The following is a 24,364-nucleotide window of genomic DNA, read 5'->3' on the forward strand; positions in this document are numbered from 1 at the left end:
GCAGAGGACGTTCTAACGAATAGAAAACGAATACGTTTTATTTTATTTCAAAAATAGAATCAGAATGTCTTCTGTCAATCTTATCCAAGACAATTAAACTTAATTGCTAATATTATTCAATCAATCTCTGGTTAATCTGAAAACACTTGCTTTTTTATCTATTTTAATAAAATTATGAAATATACAGGCATAAATAAAACTTTATAAGAAAATAATCATTAATACATCAAAAGTAGTTGCCTTAACTATCTTCTTCGCTTGAAGTTTCTTCACTATCTGAACTTGGTGGGAAATCACTAGATGCTAAAATATTAATACATTTTAATTGCAAAAATACTTATATTATTACATGAACATAAGTTGTAATATAAACAGTATTACTCTACCTTGTCTTTCCTGTTGAAGCTGTTGTTGTTTTTCTATATATTTTATGTGTTCTTGAACGACTTCCTGACTATCTTTACAATTTGAATATATCTCCAGAATTTCTTCATTCAAATCAATAAATGAATGTCCCCAAGAAAACTTGTCCAAATAAAACCGTGCCTCTTTTTTGAAGCCTGTAATATACATGGCAGCTGCCACAGCTTCCACACAACTGAGTTGCATAGGTCTTCCATAATTAATCGGATTGGCAGCTACCAAAAATGGTAAACACCTACCATTCGTGGGCCTTGGGTCAAAAGGCGTTTCATCGATTCTGGCCCATGAACAATCTATCACAGCAATCCCTTTGCTATTAATGATATCTCGATCGGCCGGACTTACGCGTTTGTCGGCGGTTGGGGTTAAAACTAAACCGGGAAATTTTTGCTTAATTTTTAGGGATTTTATTAGGTTTAGTCGAGCCAGTTTGCGACCTGAGCATTTTCGAGGATCGCACTGGTTAAAGTCCCACATTGCGACTTTGAAAGTAGGAACTGCATCTAATTAAAAAAAATGGTAAATAGGTAAGATGCTGCAGTAAATGATCATGATTATAATATTAAATGAATGTTCAAAAAATGCTTTATTATCATAAAACATTACAATTCTGTTGACAAAGCTATACTAAAGATAAAGTCTTTAAATATAAGCTAAAATCCAGATGAAACACAAAAAAAATAAAAAAACAGGTTACAAAACCGAAATAAATAATGGGACATTAAAAAGACAAGTTATAAACTGAGGGCACACAAATCAAAAAAAAAATTAAGATCTTCAATCTAGTACTCGCTAATATATCTAGGAAAGCAGGGAAGAAAACCAAAGTGGCGAGGGATGAAATTTTGTCTTGCAAAAATTCGCTCACAGTATCGTAGGATTTGTCTAAGACAATATTTTTAAGTTTATTCTTAAAAATCGTAAAACAGTTGGATTCCTTCAACGTTCTTGGCAGATGATATAGATCTTCCTGGCATTGAATAAAATGGAATTTTTGATAAACGCTGTGTGAGGAATGGCTGTTAGTAAACAGCCTCTCTGCCTTGTACTGTTTACAGTGATTGCTAGATGTCTGGATTTTTTGTATAATAAACAGGATGTTTCAAGAATAAAAAGAAAAGGTAAAATAAGCAACTTGTGTTTTAAAAATAGGGGTTTGCAGGATTCCCTTGAATCCACACCAAATATTCTCCTGATGATGTCATTATATCTAAAATGACTGGTTCAGGTAAGCAATTAAAATGCAGAATGTTTGCTTCAAAAACATAAAAGCAAAAAATTAAATATCACAGTTTATGGTACGCATTAAGATGTCTCTTTTAGGATGTGTCCATAAAATGGTTGTGTCATCTATGCATAAAAGTTACAAATCCCTTGATTTTGGTATTAACAATGTCATTAATATATGTAATCAACTCAATTAAGCAATTTAGAGATCGGTACATTATATAAGAATGTCAATAAAGTTTTGGTTCAAAAGAATTTTAAATACCACAAAGTCTGTTTTGTCACAAATAATATGAGAATATTTATTTCAAATGTGAGATGAGATTGTATAATAAATATATATTTTATTGAAGAAGTCCATTTTTGTGAAAGTTGGGTGAATAATTTATTAAGGAAGATACTTTCTTAGGAGGAAGTCTTTTCTCCAATATAAAATGCCAATCTTGTTTCAAGAGTGATATAGTTTAATGATATATGTATGAAAAATGGCTTAACTAAATCTGATCTACTAGCAAAACTTTCTCCTTTTAATTTATCCAATCTTTTACTTGTTTCACTATCTGCAGAACCTGGTGATTGATTTTCTTTAATGAAGTCTAAGTCTTGTTCTGACAATCTTGTGGGTAAAGCATCCATTTTTTGATTGGGTTTTTATACAGTAATGGGTGAAGCAGTGTTTTTAAATGCACTTTTCTCCACAAAATAAAATGCCAGTCTTTTTCAAGAGTGATGCCTTTTAATAAGATGACTCTTGAAATAAGATAGGCATTCTATTTTGCCTAGAAAAAACTTCCCTTTAAGAAACTATCTTCCTTATTAAATATATATCTTACAGTTGCACCTAATTAAATAGTATATTTTACTAGTTATTAATATTTGTTAGCTAGAAATATTACGGTGACAAATATTATTTTAATTGTATTATCTAGTAACTGGTACATCTGAATTGAAATGAAACTCACTTGGCATAGAAAGATATGACATACACACTTTAAAATAATGTACCACTCATGAATTACTTCTCATTGAAGATTTTTGTGATGGGCCCCAGTAGCTTTTCTGATAGGGAGATATTAGGGATGATAACTTTTAAAATATATGTCCCGTCAAAGTCCTAAAAATTTTGTCTATAATTCTGCAGAGGCAATCGAAAGAATCCAATGTAGTTTGAAATGGGATTACTTCTTTATGAAAAATTACCACTTATGTGCTTACACTTTCACAATAGTTTAGCGAGGTAATTTTATTTACATTGGGTGGTTACACAGTATAGATTTTCACACATATTTAAATCTGTTGTGATAGCAATGAAAAATTTAAGATTATCCATATACAGAAGCCAAAACTGTTTTGAACTTTTTAAAGTAGGCAGGACTGACAGATAGATAAAGATTGAAAATAGTATGGGGACAATAGTTAATCCCAGGGGAATATTAAAAGTATCTAACTCTAAAAAGAGATGATCTGAATTCGACCTTCTTTATTAAAAACATATATTATATGTACCATTACTTAGAACAATCTTCAAAAACTTTTATGTAAAAATAAGTAATACCTTCTTCTTCACTTGAAGAGTCAGTTGAACTTTCTGATCCACTATCTTCTACCTCTAATTTATTTAACGAATCTTCTAAATTTTCCATGCTGCATTAAATTTTTTAATAAAGTTTATGTAGGTATTATTTCAACAATTTATTGTGTAAAATATAAACAATATGACACCATAACCACACATTTTTCTGTAACTGGAGACTCTCCCTAGAACGTTTTTGAGGTTATGCGTAGTGTTGTAAAAATCCGGATTAATTTAATATCCGGACAGCATTGATTCGGATGAATTGAAAATTCGGTTTTTTCATCCGGATTAATTCATCCGCTCGATGTCTCGCCTGTTCGGCAAATTATGCCATGTTTCGGGTTCGATGCTCGACCGTCCGATAAACGTTTTTTATAGCTGTTTTTCGAATATAAGGTATGCATTATGCAACCCATTAGACATTTCGTTTTTACGTATTTTTACATGATGTTAAAACTAAAATAGCTAATTATGTATGTAATAAATCAAGTATATTTTAAACGATGCAAAATATCCCTACAAAAATGCTTTGTTTACAAAAAAACTTCTGAAGGTCAGGCGACCCTTAAAAGTTTGAGCGTTCTCATAATGTCTCTTATGTTTCTAAATGAGTACAATAAGGATAGATAAAGCAATAGGTTTAGACAAGGCGACGCGACTATATTGCCGATTGCCGGGTTATTTGTCCGGACGATTTAATTCGGATTCTCTTAGCCGGTGGAACGTGGAACTTCGTGTCACTTCGTGCAAGCTTTTATTTCATTGTCGGTCGAACGGGCGGCGTGTATCCGGACGATTTAGATATCCGGATTGATTCGGACTAATTTGATATTCGGATTGAACGGACGATTAATCCGGACTCTTCGCATCACTAGTTATGCGTCAAAAAACCAAAACAAACATTGTCTTCCTAAGTTCATAAGCACTTTTTAAAATAGCTTATATAGTTTTTATTATTTATATCAATATTATTAAACACTCTTTATCACAAACAAATTGCCATAATTATGGGCGTTACCGTATTAACCCAATTCCCTATTGAAAAGTTATCTGGGCCCCAAACCATAGAAATCCTGAATAAACGAATTATGGCCCTTGGAGCAGTGCCTTCCGCACAATTTTTAGTTGACTGTGAAACTTACGTTTCTGTGCCCACTTTGGGTCACCAGAGAACTGTCCATGTACTTCACAATTCTGAACAACCAGCTACTGTGTTTTCACTGCTTGATACTGGTAAATAACTATGTTTAATTTAATAGGTTCCACTAGCATTAAATAGTTTCTAAAAATATGCAAAAATCAAATTTTTACGTTGGACAAAAATATAGCAACAAATATTTTATCAGATTTTCATTAGATCTGTAATATTACATTTTTGTTAGGTAAAAATACAGCAAAACTGTCGGAACTGAAATACAAAGTAAAATAGTGGAAATTCATTGGAATGGGGTCAAACAATCAGAAATATCAAGAAGATTTGCAATTCATTAGCTCTTATTCATTGCTCAATAGTGTCAAGTATACTAAAGAATGTTACTGTAAGGGGGTCCATTGTGCAGCTAAAAAATAGTGGTCAGCTACCAATAAAAGGTCAGTGCTTGTCCAACAAATACAATGTTAGCAGAATTAGGAGAAACAGCTCAGCAATGTAACATCAAGGACTGTTGCTGGCCAGTACAGAAACCACTGCTTTTCAAAAAAAATATTGGAGTTTGCTACTGCTCATGTGGATTGGACTATACAACAGACGAGAAATATTGTTTTTAGCAACACATCAAAGTTTAATCTGTTTTTGAGTGGTCTGAGGTATCTGTCATAAAAAGTGCCCCAAAGGCAAAAGAAACTGAAAATCTTTGGGAAATTGTTGACAGAAAAATTTTTGATCTAAATTATAAAAATTGAAGTGAATTCTATGACTTTATCACAGGGGTTTGGAGAAATATTCCTAATGAAATTATGAACAATTTAATCCAGTCAATGCCAAGAAGATGCTGAGATGTCATAAATGCAAAGGTCATACAAAATATTAAGTCTTTAAGTAAGAAATATTTTTTTGGAGACTTAACTTCTCTCATTTTTTAGTTATTATAACCAAAATATCTGTTGCTATATTTTGTCCAATCATTTTTTAAAAAAATTATAATTTTTTTTTATTTAATTATACAATTAAGATTTATCTTTTAATATTGTAGAATAATTATATAATGCTAATGTTGTTTTAATGGTAGGTTGTGTATAATAGGAATAAAAAATAAAAGTATCTTTGTTGCTACTATTCTGTCGAATACTGTATATTGACGGCTATTGCAACCTAAATATATATTCATAATTCCAGAGATGAATTCAATGCAATCAGATATTTTTGTATATGTCTTAGCCATAGAGAATGTTTCTAGTGCAGATATCAAAAGTCTCCAAAAGCATTCAAATATGACATGAATTTGTTGTTATATGATATTAATTTTATAGCATTAAAAAGTTCCTTAACAGCCAATTTTATTATTTATAATAATGCATTTTCAATTTTTTCTAGATTATTATTCTAATTTATGTTAAGTGCATTTCAGGTATTATGTAATTAGTGTTTGTCCCTTTTCAAATTTTTATGTTAATTTATTTTACTGTATTTTTGGTTAGACTTAAATTGTAGTTAAAATTACTGTTTCTTTTTTTCCCTTCTCTGTGAATGTAAACTAATTTTGCAATTGGCACAATAAACTATTTGAATTTTAAAGTTTTATGTACAATCAAACAGTATTCAATGAATTTAAGAATTGAGGACCATGTTTTGGGACTTCTTGTCAAACTTTCTTGTGGTTGTTTTGCTTTTAGGGTTTCCAAGCATGAGCTGGAAAGGTTTTTTGTTCATTCAGTTCATTTTGCCTTGATAGATTATCACTTCCAGTATTTTAATGTTGGGTGGTCTTGGTCTGAGGGACTCTTGCAAATCCCTTTGGTAGGTGAAAAAATTTAACATTACTTTACTCTTTATATTGCAAACTGCTACACTCATATAAGTCTCTTACACCACTCTCATCTATGTGTCTTGCTCAATTAGGACTACTACAAACCTTAAAAAGTTTAAGTAGGAACTAAAAACTTACTTTACTTTATTAAGAGCTTATTTTGATCCGCTATAATTACTATCTATTTGTTTATTATGTTTCTTCTTCTGCTTTATTGTTTAGTCATTATTTTGATGTTATCATATACCTGCTGATTATGCAAAATGGATTATTTTTTAAGTAAATATTAGGATGAGGAAGCTTTAGTAATGAAGTATATTATGACTTTAACTTAACTGTTTCAAATAAAAAATTAATTGACCAGATATTGTCTTTTAATTCTCACAGGTACCAAAATAATTCCACTAGCAACAGATGGCTTATTTGACCTACTAATGATGAAAATGTCAAGCTTCTACCAATCAAAAAAGCAAACCAAGGCCGAATCCAAAGGGCCAAGGTATGAAATAGGAGACTTCTGTGTTAAACTTGGAACAGTAACAGTAAGTGCAAATTTTAAAGGCATTTTAGTGGAGGTTGAGTATAAACCGTGTGTAGTGCCCGCCATGTGCTGGGAGCTTATGATGGAGTTTATGCAAGGTTTTTTGGGATCAGCGGGTCCCACGGCTCCCCCGTCATTTCTTCAAAACAGGATGCAGGATATTTATTCACCTATAGACACTATTCAACAGTATTTGGAACACTTTACACACTTTAGAAAATCTACTATTGCAACTCCTAATATGATGATGAGGCCACAGTAAGAAGTGCTTGGAAGTTTTTGTGAGTTTGTTGGTCATTAAAATAAGTATCGACGATCTTTCTATTTGTTTTCTATTTTTGCACTCTGATTATTACATATTTATGTAAATTTATGTAAATTTTGTGCTAGATCTATAATATAAGGAAACATCTTTATTTAGGTACATAAACTAAGAGACTTAATTAAGTGTATTTTATATTTTTGTAAAAATAAATTAATTATATTTTAAAGCACTTCAATAGTTTGTTTTATAGTTTTATTACTTTAATAGTTTTGGAGGGTATTGAAGTAAACTTGTGATAAATACATTTTGAATATTAAAATGTCAACAACAAATTATTTTACAGAAGAGACCTCTCAGAAGACACACCAAATTAGATTTATGATACTATCAAGCTCAACTTCTGATATCCTAAAATACTTGCATCTTTATATATTTTTAATTAATTATAATATTGTTATCGGATATTAACAACAGATTCAGAAACAACTGCTATTTCGATCGTTACTGACTTTCTGTTACATCCGCTAGAACGCGCTCGCGAAGTGGCCTTATTGAAAATCAACTCCTTTTCAGATTCAGAACAGACAAATCAATATTTGCCCCACTTTCCAAGGATATCCGCAGAATTATTTTGCAGAAAACCATGTGTCATTCGAAAAAAATGTGCTTTACCAGATAAAATTAAATTTAAAACGCCACAACGCAGAGTTCACGTTTTATAGATGAGTTGCAACATTATCAATAATCCACAAACATATTATTTATTTTAAATAGTAAAATATTGACATTGCTTTATCTTGTTTATATAGTTTTTAGTTAATTGGACTTCTGTTTGCATAAAATTGTTTTCAATTATTTAACCGTCGTAAGTTGCCCCATTGAGGTCTGTTATCGTTATGATTAATAATTGTAGGTAAAAGCATTGTATCAGGTAATAAATTTGAAATATACCTTTTAGTATATATTTAGGGCTATTTATTTGGTTTACTTTTTCAGAATAAAATTCCATAACTGATAACCGTCTGAATATCGGTCAACACTCGACCTTAAAAAAAGGAAACGGTTTATTAAGTCTAATAAGATTATAAAGGCATTTACTAAATAATACGCGATAATACGAAAAGGCCACTATATTTAGCATCTCGTTTTGATAATAATAATTCCTCCTCCTTTAATGACTTATTACCCTGAGAACGTATCTTCCCATTAGGCATTTCATTGCCGTGTTGTTACAGTTGCTTTTCTTATCTTAATCAAAGAAAATTTTGTTCAGTTTAAGTATAATACACGTTGGTTTCTTATCTATTTAGTGAGCTCACTTGAATTATCTTTTCTTGTCAAATGATTGATAATTACCTTGCAATATTGACGATTAATTAATCGAGCGGGAAGCAGAGTTATTTGTAGAACTATTGTAGAATAAAATAACATGTGTACGGGGAAAAGTGACTATTATTGCTGGAATTTGTGACAGAGAAGATATTAAATCCAGCAGTCATGGGTAAGTTTTATTCGTATCTAATATATTTTATATTTATATAACATGTGTATTAAAATTTTAAGGAGATGCATGTTCAACAATTTTTCCAGCCATATATTTAGTCAAAGTCCCTGATAAGAGATAAAAAATATGTTACTGGAATCATTGTATTAAATAATTTAAAAAATATGCTCATATAAAACATTATAGATTATTTATATTCCCATTATGTATTAAAAATATGTAATTTTTTTAAATCTGATTGAAGTAAAAGTATTTTGGATACAGAAACAACAAGGCACATGCTACATTCTCTGAACAAGCACTAATATGCACTTTTTATTTGAAGGAATCCTGTGTACAATTTTTCTTGACTAATTTGGAGCCGGCTATCCCAGTTTTCAGCTTATTAAAATATTATCGATTTATATTAATTGAATATACACTATGTTCGGAAGTGTAGACAAGATTGAGTAGATAAGGGTACTTAAAACTTTCTTTAATTTTTCAACACCCTACGTACAATTTTTAGATTCACTTTTCTTCTAAAAATGATATTTGTGACTGTATATATAGCAATTTATGTTTTTTGTTAGTAATGTTCAAAAAGTCATCTTTTAATTTTTTTTTATTGGATTATGATTATTGTGCTATAATGTTCCTGTATTTATATTATATTATATAATATCTTGCAGGGTGATGGGTCAAAATAACATATAGGTTCTTTAAACAAATAAGTATATATTGCATGACTATACATTATTCATCTCTCGACGAGCATCGGTGCTTTTTTATTTCAGAATTGTTTACTTTTAACAGCTTTATCAAATTTGTAATAAGGAATGCATATTAATAAATGCTTTCAATAAATATAATAATTATAGAAAACTTGATAAAGCTTTAACTAAGTATTAAAACTAAAATTATCTTAATTTGAACACTTCAGCCACTCTTCTAGCTTTTCTACAATAATTCTTCTATTTTTAGCAGAGTCTAGCAAATCCATGGAAGCAAATGCTTCTGTGCCGGGCTCCACTCAAAATGTGGGCCTTAAAAGAGAACTGGGGCTTTTCTCAGCGATCAATTTAATCCTAGCAGTGATGATCGGTTCAGGAATTTTCGTTTCACCCGCTTCTGCCCTTTATCATAGCGGATCCGTGGGAATGTGTATTATAGTCTGGACTGTTTGCGGATTGGTTTCATTATTAGGTCAGTAGATATCACAGACTTTTTCCAAGTTGCCACAAAATTCTATTAATTTAATTTTTCTCAGGTGCCTTAGCGTTTGCTGAACTAGGTACCGTTGTACCTAGGTCGGGAGCTGAATACGCTTATTTTATGGATGCTTTTGGTCCTCTACATAGTTTTTGGGGTCACTTGCCCGCGTTTTTATACTCATGGCTTATGGTGGTAAGTATCCAAATAATAATTTGTTTAAAATAATATATGTAACAAGGCACCTCATACCGATATTTTAAGTCTAAAGAGCCTGCTCCTTAATTTATCTACCCTTTTTAATAATAATCTCTTTATTTCAAATCACATAACAATTACAAACACAATGTACATGAAATGACATTGTGTTTGTAATTGTTATGTGATTTGATAATCATCAATGATAATCATCAACAAAAACATGCATTAGGATTAGGTACAATAGTCTCTTAAAAAGTAGTGTTCCAGCTTTACTAACAAATCCTTAATTACAGCCTTAAACCTTCCAACCGATACAATTCTTTTTATGTGTTCTGCTGGGAAATAAATAATTTTATACATGCATAATGTGGAGATTTTTCTGTTAGTGAAAGTTTATGAATTTGATACTTAAAGTTTAATGATCTTGTGTTATAATTATGCTCCGTTTTTGATTGGAAAAGATGTTTGTTTTTAAAGGATAAGGCATATAAGGCATTGCGTATAAGGCATATACGCAATAAAAACATTTTGTAACATGCTATCCTTTCCCCAAAAAATTATACTATATTTAACAATAGATTCAAAGTTAGCGTTACAGAATTGTAAAGGATTTTTAATTTTTCATTTTTTTTCAAGATTTATTTGGTATCGCCAATTAAAGTGTTCCTTTTAAACTTAACATCTTGGCATTTTCGCTAACATTTAAATCATTATTGCCAAATTCCATTTGCAAAGGCTTTTGTATGTTACATTGATTTGTTCGAAACATTATAATATTTGTTTTTTCTTTCTTTAAAATTAACCTGTTTGTATTAAACTAGTATGTGATCATGTCAAAGAATTCTTCTGTTATAGTTAATAATTCTTTCAGTGATTTACCAGCAATAATAATATTAGTCATCAGAATATTTAATAATCTGAATAATGTAAGATCTAAACCACTCTATTACATTACCCCTTAAGCCATATTTCTCTTTTTTCTTAATCTTTTTATTAATAGGTACCTATTCAAACAATTGTACGCTTTGGTTAGATCCAAAAGCATTCCAATAGCAACTTCACCATTTTCCAAATGTTCTGCAATGTTTTTATTAAATACAAATATAGCAGTTTGTGTGGATTTGCCTTTTAAGAAACCGTGTTGATTTTCGCTAAATAAGTTATTGGAAGTAAAGAAATTAATCAGTCTTGTGTTCATAGCTACTTCGAAAATGTTTGAAATACCCGGCTTATGGGCCTATAATTATTAAAATTATCAGAATCCTCTTCTTTAAAGCATGGATTTATTTCAGCAATTTTTAAATTTTTCAGAACTATTCCATATAAAAAAAGTTAGTTAATAACATAGCACAGGACACTATTGATTTTAGGAGTTGCTAGTTTAATAATACTTGTAGGGATTTCATCTATTCCACTGCTATTTTTATTTTTTAACTTATGCGCTATGTCACTAATTTTGGTCAGGGACCATAAACATCTGGAATGACAGAAATTAAAAATGTATTATACATGTTTGCAATTTCTTCTGGTTCACTTTCTAATTTAACAATATTGTCTCCCACACTATTATTTATTTCCTTGCAAATTGACCACATACATTTTGATTTGTTGTCCCGAGTTCTTAACTCAGGGTTCATATTGCTTGACACATGCATTAACTAATAAGCTGTCATATTTAAGTTCTTTGACTCTATACGCTTAGTATAATTATGGTTTTTTAACATTAATAAAATATCCAGTTTAAGCTTACATTTTAAAACATCTGCATCTTTATATATCACCTTTTTCTTTTGATCATCTAGCTGCCCAAGAGAAAAACTTTTCTCAAAAATTATTCATAAATGTGTTCCATTGAGATTGTTACCTTATTACAAAATAATTGTTTTAGATAATCATTCGCCCAGCTGAAATTGCTGTGATAGTTCTTACATTTTCCGAATACCTTTGCCAACCATTGATGGATCTTTTTTGTGCACCCGACGAATACACTAGCCAACAGCTAACTAAAGCGGTGGCACTTGTGGCTTTAGGTAAGTTTGATCAATATAATATAAACTATTTTAATACCATTTATCTGGACATTATTTTCAGGTATTATAACTTATATTAATGTAAGCAGCGTGAAACTTTATGTTAAAGTTCAGAATATATTTGGATCGTTTAAGGTCCTTGCATGCCTTGTGGTCATTTTTGGGGGAGTTTATGAGTTATGTGTTGGTAAGTGTATAATTTAATCAGAGTTTAAAAAGAGTTTCCCCTAGGAACATTTTTCATTTTTAAGGAAACACCGAGAACTTATCTAAGGGCTTCCAGGGTACCAGTTATGCCCCCCAAGATATAGCGTTAGCATTCTACCATGGCCTATGGGCCTATGATGGATGGTAAATTTAATTATTATAACTACATATTGCGTTCATAAGTGTAAATTTTCCATTTATTAGGTCAGCTGTCACGACTGTAACTGAAGAAATTAAGCAACCTGAGAAGTAAGTTCCATTATAAACTATAAACGATGGATTTTAATGTTTTATTTTTATAGGAACATTCCTAGGAGTATTATGATTAGTGTACCTATCGTAACGGCCTTATATGTTTTTATGAATGTGGCTTATATGACTGTGCTTTCTATACCTGAAATGGTTAAGGCGAATGCCGTAGCTGTCACTTTTGGAGAAAGAGTATTGGGACCCTGTGCCTTTGTGATACCTTTGGGAGTAGCTCTAAGTACTTTCGGTTGTGCTTTAAGTATCCAGTTCGGTGTAACTAGGTAAGAAATATAGGTTGTCTGCACATTGGGTTCTTATTAATATATTCATTTTTAACTGAACATTTTATCGTCAAAGAATATACGTAAATAATTACATCAAATGTTCAAACTTAAAACGCGAAAAAGATGAAAGAATCATGTTAATATATTATATAATTTCAGTCTATCCTTATTAGTAATATTAGGGATCCAATGTTTGATAGTTGAAAAGTCATCAGGTTTGTTCTCACAGCAGTAAGAAACAAGTTTTCGACAAATAAACATGTGCAATAGAGTAAAATGCGTTCGCACATAAACTTCTGATCGGCTTCAAAGCAAAAAATCAAAAGTTTGATGTTCTTACACAAATTTCTGATTGTCGTCTGATAGTCAGACTTGTTTTCGGATTTATTTTAAGCAACGTGTTAGAGAACACGTGTAGCCAGTCAACGCCGATCTTCGGAATATGAACATAACTTCTAAATTGTTGTTTGTATTTTGTCGTTTTGTATAGTCCCTGATATTCGTTTTGAAAAATTATATTTAAAATTGTTGGATTAGTCTCAAAAAAATACACATTAAGGAAATGAGTAATTTTGAATCGTCAGAAGAATCTGATCAGAATTTTGTTGATTCCGACGCAGAGTTTTAAAGAAGATTTACTTAAAGAACGGATAAAGCCCAAAAATCAAAACTATTTTGATGAAACTGTGTCCCAATTTAATAGAATAGAATTTCTCGACCATTTTAGAGTAAGCCCTGAAGTAACTAATAATCACACAATCTTAAACTCTATTAATAATATACAGCTATTTTAAGGTTGTAGTGTGATTTTTTTTAAATTTATGTTTTATTTATTTTCCTATTTCCCATTGGCATAAAAAAGTGAAGTTAGTTTTCCTTTTTTTTTTAGTCTCTCTCTATCGATAAGTATTCCTTTTTGTTGCCATGCCAAACAGCCTTGGCGACATGGTGTTACCTTGCCTAACTTCCCTTTCCAAGTTTATTTGGTTGGGTATAGAGTGTAAATTTATATTTTTGTTGTTCATTTTAATATATATATATGGATATATTAAAATGCCATATATTTATTTATTTTTTTAATAATTTTCTTGAGGTATTGGTTCTTCGAAATTGTTAATGGTATGTTATTAAACTAAGAAAAAAATGCTAATAAACGAAGAACAAATCTAAAGAATCAAGGACAATTGCCGGGAGACATAGCTAAAAATCTAAGATTCTACCAACAAACCTCACCTAAATTTTATGGGTTACCAAAAATTCATAAACTTGCTCTAAGACCCATAATCTCTTCTATCGATGCTCCGAATAGCAGATTGGCAAAGTTTTTGACTGATATACTGGAACAATCATATAATAGGAATAAAGATTATTATATAAAAGGTACTTTTTTTTCCCAATTTCATCAATAGTAAACAATTACCAAAAAACTACAACAATTATGTACTTGTAAGTCTAGATGTTGTATCACTATTTAGCAATATTACTTACGAATTAGCAGAGATTATTATCAGAGAACACTGAAATGTAATTTCTCAACAAACTAGTATCAGTCTTAATTTTTTAACGTTAGTTATTAATTTTTTAACTATTTTAAAGTTTATTTTTGACACTACCTATTTCGAATTTGATAATAAATTTTATAAATAAATACTGGCTACTCCTATGGGAGCTACTATTTCACCTATTATTTTACAATATGTAATGGACAATTATTTACTAGAGTTGTGTTCCTAAACTTTCTTTTGAACTACCTTTCTTAAAAAAGTTTGTTGATGACACAATATGTGCTGTACTTGAGGATGGCATTGATGAGATTATTAGGGTTTTCAATAGTTATAATTCCTTTATATAATTTACTATGGAAAAAGAAGATAATGATTGTGATGACCCTTTTTGGACACGAAAGTCATAAGAAATGACAACAACCAAATAATACTAGATTGGTATACAAAGCCAACAAGTTCTGGGCAATATATTAATTATTTTTCTTCCGTGAATATTCTGCAATATTTGTAAACATTCTAGGAACGTTCATGAAATGATATGTGTGAACAATTTGAATATTCCTTATACTATTTATTGAATATCAATTTTGACGCGTCAAACTGCGTCCGGGTTCTTGTTCTGTAAATTGGTCATTGATGAATGTCGAATTGCTGAACAAGTTATTGTGTACATTTTTATTTTTTCGTAATAACGCCATGTCCTTAAAATTAGCGAAAAACTACCCCAGGCCAAGCTGCCTTGAGTATAATATGAATGCTTAATTACGACCATGGTTTTTACCGTCAAACCAATCATAAGAAATCCCTCTATTTTGGCGCCAAAAATTGTATGTCTAATGTCAATTTATGTCTGGCAATAAATACAAATCTTGATTTTAAAACATACTTTACCGAGCGCTAAAAATATGGTGACTCTTGGGTCTACCCAACTTCTTTATTCATATTTACTAAAATTATGTTAAATAAATATTATCTTTCATGATGTATATTTGCAGATGTTCGTTCGATGTATCATCAGATACTGTTCCAGTAGAATTACGAGTAGTTTACCTTATTATCACTAGTAGTTTACCATATTACTCACTGGTTGATAGATTTGGTGGTGTTATTCAAAATTCTTTTTTAGATTATGTTATGTCGCAGGTCAAGACGGATTCATGCTTGAAGGTTTCTCCTACGTCCATTATAAAAGACTGACCCCTTCTCCGGCGGTGGTCTTCCAAGGGATAATCGCCTTTTTATTTATTATAAGTGGTGATATCGTTGAGCTAATCCAGTTTGCTAGTTTCTTGATATGGCTCAGTTACGGAACCGCGATGCTTGCTTTACTTGTGCTGAGAAAAACTAAAAAAGATGTGCCTAGACCATACAAAGTATATACATTTTGGTTTATATAATAATTATTTTTGTGATAAAATTTAATTTTTTAGGTTCCAACTTGGATTCCAGTTTTTATCTTAATGGTAGCTATATATTTAGTAATAACCCCGATAGTAACACATCCTGACAGAATGTACCTTTTTGCACTTGTTTTCACTCTTTCGGGAGTACCTGTATATTACTGGTGTATTTGTAAAGGACATAGGCCTAAAACTATTATGAGTAAGTATAATATGAAATTTATATTTTTGGATTCCTATATAATTTTTCGTGGATTTTTAGATAAGCTTACCTACTTTCTTCAAGTGTTGTTTGAAGCTGTGCCTCCTCATACGAAGAGTCAATAATAAAATGAAGACAATTTATAAAGTTAATAAATTTTTGGACAATTTTAAAACTTTTACTAAGTATTATACAATATTTATTATAAAATTTGACTTTTTATTAAACTTCAATTAAGGTACCTAAGGTACCTAAGTAACCTTAAGGTAGTTTTTCGTTTGTTGGCGTCATTTTACTGCCTGGGTTAAGAACAAAATGTACGGTTAAAAAATGTCTTATATATCTGTATCGTGCCCAAAAGTGTCGAATACTTAAAAAAATAATCCAAAAATGAATATTTTCGTTTTGAGAACAATATATTTCCATAAAATAGGTAGCTAAAAAGGTCAAAAAAAGCTTTGTTTTGTTATGGGAAGAATATGAATAATTAGAAATACAAATACCGTAATTCAAATTGCTTTAAAGTTTTATTAATTAATTTTATATTATAATAGCTGTCAATCCATACGCTTTTTAGGACTCGATGATTTAGACATAATTAAGACTTTTAAAACTTACCAGTAAAAAATAAATCGTGATCTAAATAATTCGCCTTTTTTTAGTTTATACATTAATTTTATTTTAAGACTACTAATTTTTGTTTCTAAAGCCAAATTTAAAATAAAAGTATGATAATAATAATAATACGTGTATTTTTAAAAGTACTTACAAATAAACGAAAAATCACAGCCGTTGCCCTTATTGGCAACTTGTTAATGATTTTTTTTTCTATATTGTACTGTACTATACTAAAGGTAACTAATTATAAATTACATTTGGACATTGACCATGATATATCTTTCTGGTCAGGTATTAATCTAGAAATAAAAAAAAATCAAATTATAAACGTAATATAACAAAGTCTAAATTCGGGATGTATTTTCACAATTTGGGAAAAAAGTCACACTTAGGTTCAGAGAGGTGGAGTTTAGTGTATTTCATTTTATTCATTGTTCACTAAGTCGTGTAAAATTTGGTGATTTGTTTCCTGAATCTATTCTTGTAGTTTTGATTTAAAAAAACTATGTTAAACTTTTTTTGGCTCCAAATTTATTTTCTTTTGATAAATGCTCTTTAGTAATGTCGAATAATTTGGTTTTCTTCAATAATAAATCAGTTGGAAACAATTAATTTTTTTCAAGTATTATTTTAAGTAACCATTTTTCCATGATATTTAGCGGTTTAATATGAGAATTTCTAACTCCTCCTCAGCTAGTTATTCCGTAGTAAGTAATATAACGTATCTAAACGTATCTGTTGTATTACCGATGAGAGTTACACGCTGAGAACGACGTTATTTTAGAAGATCCCTAAGAAAAATTTTAAAACTTTTGGGAACTTGAGGACGATATTACATAGAGGGCACTTATTACTTCTTGTGTTCAAGAAAATGCAATGAAAAAGAAGATATAAAATAAATGGTGAAACAAATAAACATTTCAACAAGCAATACTTTATTGTCGAGACTTTTAAATTGTTCACAGCGTAAGTAAAACTGCGTTCAACCTCTTTTCTGGATAAAAGGAGAAATCATGAGAATCACCGAAAACTTGACGACATGGTTAATTAGTGTATTAAAACAAATTATAAAACTCCCAAGGTATCCTTCCCACTATTGTAGGGAATCTACCGTAGAAGAAAGGGAGTATTTATCTTGAGATTCAAATTTGAGGAAGATATACGAACTATTTCAGCCTCTTAAGAAGGATACATGTAATGTGTGATGAGAAAAATGCAAAATTAAAAAATGAAATTAATAAAGGGATTTTGGATTTAAAACAGCAACTTGAAGAGCACCAATATGTTGCTTGCAAAAAAAATTAAAAATGTTTTGTAATTACTAATTACTGTAAATTATATCATATTTTTAAAAACAAAAAAAATTAATCATAGTATAATAATAATAATAATAATAATAATAAAACGCTTATTAGTCACCAAGAAATTACAGCATTTAAGCACAAAGAATAAAACTAACAGGTAGGTGTATTAACTTTTACAAAATTTCAAATATTACAAAATTCCACTAAATATTGAGTATTTCATCATTTACCAATAACGAAAAAAATCGAAGAGTTTATAACAAAATAAAAAAGCAAATAATGCAAGGTGACCAACAGGCCATATATGCAGATTTACAGAGATATCCCTTACACAAAATTCAATACTTGAATTCTGTTGAGGCCCTTAAAAAAAGACTTATAATAGGGGGACCACAGATGTAAATAGCTCCGCACGGAGCTATTTACATCTGTGAGCGGGACTAGTAATAGCGGAACCATATTATATTCTAGCCTATACAAAAACTACCTAAAGCTAGAACAATTTTATTAATTCTGTTGCTTTCCCACTGCTGAAAAGTGAAGGGTAAAAAAAAGGTATATAAAAGCCACAAAATTCCACCATTTCTGTAAGTAAAAGATAAACCTATTTTTTTGTAATAATTTTATTAATATTAAGCCAAAAATATTAAAACTAAGTTCTTCATTCATCTTGAAGTTTCATATTAACTGTACATTTTATTGACACAGCTTACTTCTAAAATTTTATTACAACAAATTAAATAAGTACTCTAAATTTAAATTAAATATTTATTCTTAAATTTATGACAAAAGTTACATGGGTACTGGGGTATTTTAGGGTTGAAGGATAGGGTGAAAAGAAAGACCCAAAGCAGTTCTATTCTTCCTCGTTGGTCTCCGGTTTTCAGATTGGATGAAAGTTCCTTGAGTCTGTTGTGGTGTCCCAGGCTCCCAGATAAGTCTTTTTTTTTGTAAATTTGCAACATTCAGGCTATGCTGAAAACAGAAGATTAATATATTTTTTTTTTATTTAAATTAAGGCTAAATTGAAAACTTCCCTATTTTTACTTACCGTGTCCAAAGTCTAATTTTTGCAAGTATTTATTTTATTCAGAAGTAGTACTTAAAATATTACTTATCGACACAAAAGGTGTGATAACACAGTTTTTAATTTTTTTATATCGGCAGAAGTGTAAACCAAATTGTGATCACAATAAGGTGGGTTGTATTTTCTTTATAAGCTTTATTAAGTGATACCATGGTATAATAGCTCGTTTTTTTTTGTAGTGTTGATGTTTTCATAACCTTACGGTTCTTCCCCCAATTAAATTTATATAATTAACAACCTAAATTTGAATTAAATTTACCTGTCATTTGAAAATAAATTTTAAACCTTTTATTTGACCCTAATTTCCAGAGGCAGAGCTTTTACAAGAATTATAATTCGTAGATACTTGGGTCTTTATTTTATGCAGTAGTTTTTATAGTTAGTATTGTGTGGCCCTTTACATAAATTCTATAGGGGTGTTTTAAGGGTAATTTGGTCACTGGCGCCCCTGAGCTTTATTTTATTTACTTCCCTTGTTTTAAAGAACTTGCACGACCACTCTCCGCGAGATAGGCTAGCCCAGCACTCTTTTCTTGTCCACCCTTTTATATTGACCTATGGTAAAAGAAAAATATGGGTGGTACGCGTACTAAATTTTACTGCGCTGCCATTAGCTAAGTTTAAAACGTGGGTACCAAATATTTAATACTTGGATCAAATGACGTCACGTGGACTATTTTTTCGGTGTAAAGGGCATCGCACTAAAATTTGATACGCGAATTTGATGCTTCCCAAACAGGGTAGATTAAATTTAGTCACAGAATAGCCCTCAAATTGGCTATTCTGTGTGTGGCTAAAAGTGGCTATTCTGCTTATTGGGGGCTATTCTGTGAATTTAGTTTGTTTCGGTGTAAACACCTAGGACCTATTTTGAAGTACCAAAATGACAAGTTTGACCTTTTATTGGATGTTAGCTTACAAGGTTTTTCTTTTTGTATACAAAAATAAAGAGGACAAGCTGAAGCCTTGAAAAAGAAATTATTACCTAGAAATTATTAACTAATAAACTGCCTTCAACTGACATTTTGATCCTAGAGATAATCCTGGACTAATTTAACCCTTAAAATCCTGTAAACAGGGCTGTACTAAATAAAAATAGTTCTATCATTTGATCCATAGACCTAATAGACCCGCGCGTTGTACACGTAGCTATTTACACCGGAGAAATAGTCCTCGTGACGTCTTTTGATCAAGTATTAAATATTTGGTACACGCGTTGTAAACGTAGCTAGTGAGGGTTGATTACATATTGCAAAACACCATTCAATTCTAAATTTATAGTAGGAACAACCAGGAATCTAGACCAAAGGGGTGATCAGTTCCTTCGTCGATTTATAGATGTCGCGTTTTTAAAATATCAACTGTTAAGAAAACTTCTAATATACTGATATAAGTGTTATATATGCATACATAATTATACGAAAGTTTGTGTTTTATTTAACTCATAAATATGGACAGGTTTACATAAAGACTGATAAAATGTTTGGTAATTCAGCTTACCTTGATGTTATGGTGAAGGCGTATTTGATACCGGAGAGCTGAATTATTATAGCTAAATTAATTGAAAGATAATAACAAAAAAAAAACAGTTATTATTACCTAATTAAGGTTTTTAATACATTTTTAATTAAGTTTTCTTTTTCCACACACAACAGAAACATTTAAAAGAAAATCCGGGAAAACACGTTCTTTGTCCGATGAATCATGCGCTTTTGCCAGCATCGCCGTCCCTGTCTTGAATCTTTCTTCTTGTTTCTGCTTTCCGTCGGCTTGTCAGTTTGGCTGTCGAATACCGTCATAATATGGACGTTATTTTCGGGTTTTTCGTGTATTTCCTCGGTTTCTAGGTAGTTTTAAGTAGAATTTTAAATGAAAATACGTCTAAAATGGTGACAATAAACTCTTAGTGTTAGTTTTCATTGGAATAATCGAAGGGTTTCTCACGAAAATCAGGTAAGAGACACACTGTTTTGGTTTTTTTTTTGGGGGACTGCTTTAATATTCCTGCTTTTCATTATACAAACATGTGCCGTTGCTGTCAGGGTTTTTGATTTTTTTTTCTCTGGATGAATGATTCCTCGTTAAACCTAAATATTAGTCATATGAAAAATATTGATTATTTTATTCCTGCTTTATAAAAACAAACAATGTCCCAGACTTTTGTTTAATATACAGGATGATGCTCTTACTAACTATTTAGACTTTAATTCAATTAAAATTCACAGTCATTATTACAACTTGGAAGTTCATAATATATCTATTAAAATAATAGACTTAAAAATATCAAAAAATATTATTTTCAGGCATTTTTATTTCTCAATTTTGAAATTCAAAATAAACCTTAAAAACTAAAATATAAATGGCCTTATTATAAGCAACCTCACAGCACAGCCTAACATTGTTGAAATCTATATACTTTGCTCACAGTTAATATGATTAAAAGGTAGAAGAAAATTATCAAATTTTATTTATCTGAAATGAACTAGATCTGTCCACGACAGGTTAATAAGCCTATTAACCACATATCAGTTGATATTATTTTCTGTTAACGTTATTGTCTTTTATCTAAAAAATGTAAAACCAAACTGCTTCCAATGCTTTCATATTCCACCTGCCAAAAATAAAATTAGTAGTTAATCTAGCATTAAAAAGGGCCTAAATTGAAAACAAAACTGGTACCTAGCTGGTCTCATACTTTGGTAGTTGTTAGTGGTCCATTATCAATCCAAGTGGTCCAATCTATTTACGAAAATTTTAAGAGGCAAAAAATTTAGAGAATTAAATTCTTTACAATTCTGGTCCCCTGTGACAAAGCTGTAAAAACCTATGGAAATAAAAGTTAGAGGGTGCCAAAGTTTTGCAGTTTTTTTTCATTAATTTAGCTTTAAATCCATGGATATCAAATCTCCAGGGATGTTCAAGGTATCTTACTTCAATTAAGGTAAGTAATAGCAAGCAATTTTTAAGTAAAAATTACTAAAATATAAAATAAAATAAAAACTAAATTATAAATTACGGCAAATTTTATATTCCTATTTAGATATACAAGCGTAACTATTCTTTGTAATAAAAACCCTATAGTTTTTTGTTTGAAGATGCCTATTTCATATTCAAAATTATCATTCCATTCTACTTAAGAATAGCATATTATTAATAAAGTATAAGCTATACTTATTTCAAGTTAAGTTACTTCTAAATAACAATACAATTAAAAAATTGTGTCAAAAGATTACTGTTCTTATATAAAGCTTTTATCCTATTGTAATAATATTTGCAAACATGTTCTGTCGAGTATTGCTATACTAAGACAAAGATTATTACTATTTAAATAAAATATAATTTTTGCATTGGATTAACACCAATACGTTTTCTGGGATAAAATTAGTTGTCATTGCGGATATATCAATCTAAGCTTATCTTCATTCAAGATTATTAGTCTTAGTTATAGTGGAGTTTTTTTCCGACTTATGAGTAAATGATGCATATACAGTAGTGGCAGAAAGTAGAGCAACTTCTTTATTTTAAACACATCTATTTTATTTAGTAAGAAAATACAATCATATTGGGAATATAATACCAATAAGATCTAAGCATTATAAATCTATCAACAACTTAACTTAATATTCTTTGTTTATATTTTTTATGTACAAAAATTAATTCTGGGGCGGAAAAAAGTAGAGCAACTTTTTAAGAATTGATGTTTTTCTTTTAGTAAAAACTGAAATACAATTACAATTTTAGTATTTTGTAAAATATCTATCATTTTTGATAACTCCCTTACAACGGTGGCGCATAGATTGCAGTAACCTAGAAATTATTACTGGGTCCATATTAATCCAAGCTTCGTGTAATGCATTGAACAATTCATCCTTATTTTTATAAGTTTTCCCCCTTATTTTCCTATCCAAAATTTCCCATAGGTTCTCGATGGGGTTTAAATCTGGTGATTGACTTGGCCAGTCCATTACTTGAATATATTGCTGTCTAAACCAAGCCTTTACATATTTAGAAGAATGCTTTGGATCATTGTCCTGCTGAAAAATGTGCCTAAGGGGCATTTTCTCGTCTGCATATGGAACCATTTCATTTTCCAGAATATCTTTGTACATAAATCTATCCATTATCCCATTAATTTTATGAAGTGGCCCCGTTCCGAAACCGGAAAAGCAGCCCCACACCATAACTGATCCACCACCATGTTTTACTGTTGGACAAGTGTATCTGGGATTTAACCTTTGGTTTGCAGGACGTCGAACACATGCTATTCCATCACTTTGAAACAAATTAAACTTTGATTCGTCGCTGAATATTATCTTTTTCCAGTCATTAATTGTCCAGTGCAAATGAGATTGAGCAAAAAGAAGACGGGATCGTCTGTTTTTTGCAGATAATAAGGGCTTTTTTGCTGGACGACTTGCAAATAATTTGGCCTCGCATAATCTATTTTTTATTGTCCTTGAAGATACCTGAACGCCTAATTCTTCTGATAAACGCTGCTTTATTTTACTTGAACCCAAAAATGGATCACTCTGAGATATTTTCAAAATTTGTTTATCTTGATATTTATCGGTTTTTCTTGGTCTTCCTGTTTTTTTTCTAGGTAAAACATGTCCATGCTTCACATAACGTGAAATTATTCGCGATACTATAGATTTATTCAAACTAAACCTTCTTGCAATATTGATTCGTTTTTCACCATTTTTGTGACAGTCTATAATTCGTGTTTTTAAATCAACGGATAAAGGCCGTCCTCTAGGCATTGTAAACTAACTTTGCTTTTAATGCAACCGGTAAACAGCTGGAATTAAACTAATATTATTCGATTTGTAAGTTCTAAGAAAAGTTTTGCTCTCCTTTTTGGCAGGTACACAAATTCTTATCAGTTTAAAAATAAACAGAAATATTTAGAAGGTCAATTCTTATCTGATTTAAGACTACCTACTTGACCAAAAGTATTGTGGATAAATATCATTGTTATTCCTTTGTTAGTTGTCAAGAAATTTTATTTTTTTAAAAGTTGCTCTACTTTCTGCCACTACTGTATACTTAGTATACTAGGTAGTGGCCCTTATGAATTTTTATGGGAATTAAATAATATTTTTGTTGTTATGGAAAATATATTCGCAAGTGAACAAATAACAAGAATATCTCCGGTAAAAACTACTTGAGGTTTTAACACATATACCACATTGGACGATGTAAATGGAAGCTATTACAAGTAGTTCGAAATCTTTCACCAAATATACAGAGTGTTTTTAAAGTTTTATATTTATTTTAAGATAATATACTGAAAGTCACCTCTATAAAAGTTGAATAATCAGAGAGTTACTTCAAATTATTGAAAATCATTTGTCATCACAAATAATCATTCTTACAAAAATTGTTTAAAATTGTCTATATTTGTTCACACAGTTTTTTTGTTCGGCGAATCCACGACTTTTTACAAGCCTCAAAAATGTAAGCCTGCTGTTCACAAATTAAATCACGAGAATTTTCAATGCATTCTAGAAGTTCTTCCAGAATATTTATGCTCCATCCTAATACACCAACTCTTTCAAATAGCCCACAGAAAAAAATCGCAAGG

The 24,364-nt window shown here is 30.4% G+C and overlaps 4 protein-coding genes across 10 annotated transcripts in view; 3 read left to right on the forward strand and 1 right to left on the reverse strand.

Annotated features, from left to right (window-relative positions):
- Window positions 1–146: 146 nt before the first annotated feature.
- On the reverse strand, window positions 147–3,393 carry LOC126739265 (uncharacterized). The gene is made up of 3 exons (XM_050444866.1): window positions 3,206–3,393; window positions 387–926; window positions 147–303 (listed from the first exon to the last, which is right to left on the reverse strand). Exons 1-3 carry the CDS (start codon window positions 3,291–3,293, stop codon window positions 242–244), a joined length of 690 nt encoding a protein of 229 aa, XP_050300823.1. The 5' UTR covers window positions 3,294–3,393; the 3' UTR covers window positions 147–241.
- A 539-nt stretch (window positions 3,394–3,932) lies between these two features.
- Window positions 3,933–7,227, forward strand: LOC126739266 (mediator of RNA polymerase II transcription subunit 20). Of its 2 annotated transcripts, XM_050444868.1 has the most exons (3): window positions 3,936–4,459; window positions 6,580–6,734; window positions 6,790–7,050. In XM_050444868.1, exons 1-3 carry the CDS (start codon window positions 4,234–4,236, stop codon window positions 6,814–6,816), a joined length of 408 nt encoding a protein of 135 aa, XP_050300825.1. In that variant the 5' UTR covers window positions 3,936–4,233; the 3' UTR covers window positions 6,817–7,050. The 2 variants fall into 2 exon arrangements, with proteins under 2 accessions (XP_050300824.1, XP_050300825.1); XM_050444867.1 differs by having other exon boundaries at window positions 3,933–4,459; window positions 6,580–7,227.
- A 542-nt stretch (window positions 7,228–7,769) lies between these two features.
- LOC126739264 (b(0,+)-type amino acid transporter 1-like) lies at window positions 7,770–15,981 on the forward strand. Of its 6 annotated transcripts, none has more exons than XM_050444862.1 (12): window positions 7,770–7,929; window positions 8,309–8,499; window positions 9,466–9,687; window positions 9,752–9,888; window positions 11,783–11,924; window positions 11,986–12,111; window positions 12,176–12,275; window positions 12,336–12,380; window positions 12,434–12,661; window positions 15,296–15,542; window positions 15,600–15,771; window positions 15,832–15,981. In XM_050444862.1, the coding sequence occupies exons 2-12, from the start codon at window positions 8,496–8,498 to the stop codon at window positions 15,894–15,896; spliced, it is 1,488 nt and encodes a 495-aa protein (XP_050300819.1). In that variant the 5' UTR covers window positions 7,770–7,929; window positions 8,309–8,495; the 3' UTR covers window positions 15,897–15,981. The 6 variants fall into 6 exon arrangements, with proteins under 6 accessions (XP_050300819.1, XP_050300822.1, XP_050300820.1 ...); XM_050444865.1 differs by having other exon boundaries at window positions 7,777–7,929; window positions 8,417–8,499; window positions 9,469–9,687; XM_050444863.1 differs by having other exon boundaries at window positions 7,778–7,929; window positions 8,417–8,499.
- Window positions 15,982–20,585: 4,604 nt separating this feature from the next.
- The window catches only part of LOC126739256 (triple functional domain protein), a 288,570-nt gene continuing 284,791 nt past the window's right edge, over window positions 20,586–24,364 (forward strand). The window contains exon 1 of the mRNA XM_050444845.1: window positions 20,586–20,733. The gene's annotated coding sequence lies outside the window, so the exon portion shown is untranslated. The remainder of the gene's footprint in view (window positions 20,734–24,364) is intronic.

Source organism: Anthonomus grandis, chromosome 8 (assembly GCF_022605725.1).
Source record: "Anthonomus grandis grandis chromosome 8, icAntGran1.3, whole genome shotgun sequence".
In the NCBI taxonomy this organism is placed as follows: domain Eukaryota; kingdom Metazoa; phylum Arthropoda; class Insecta; order Coleoptera; family Curculionidae; genus Anthonomus; species Anthonomus grandis.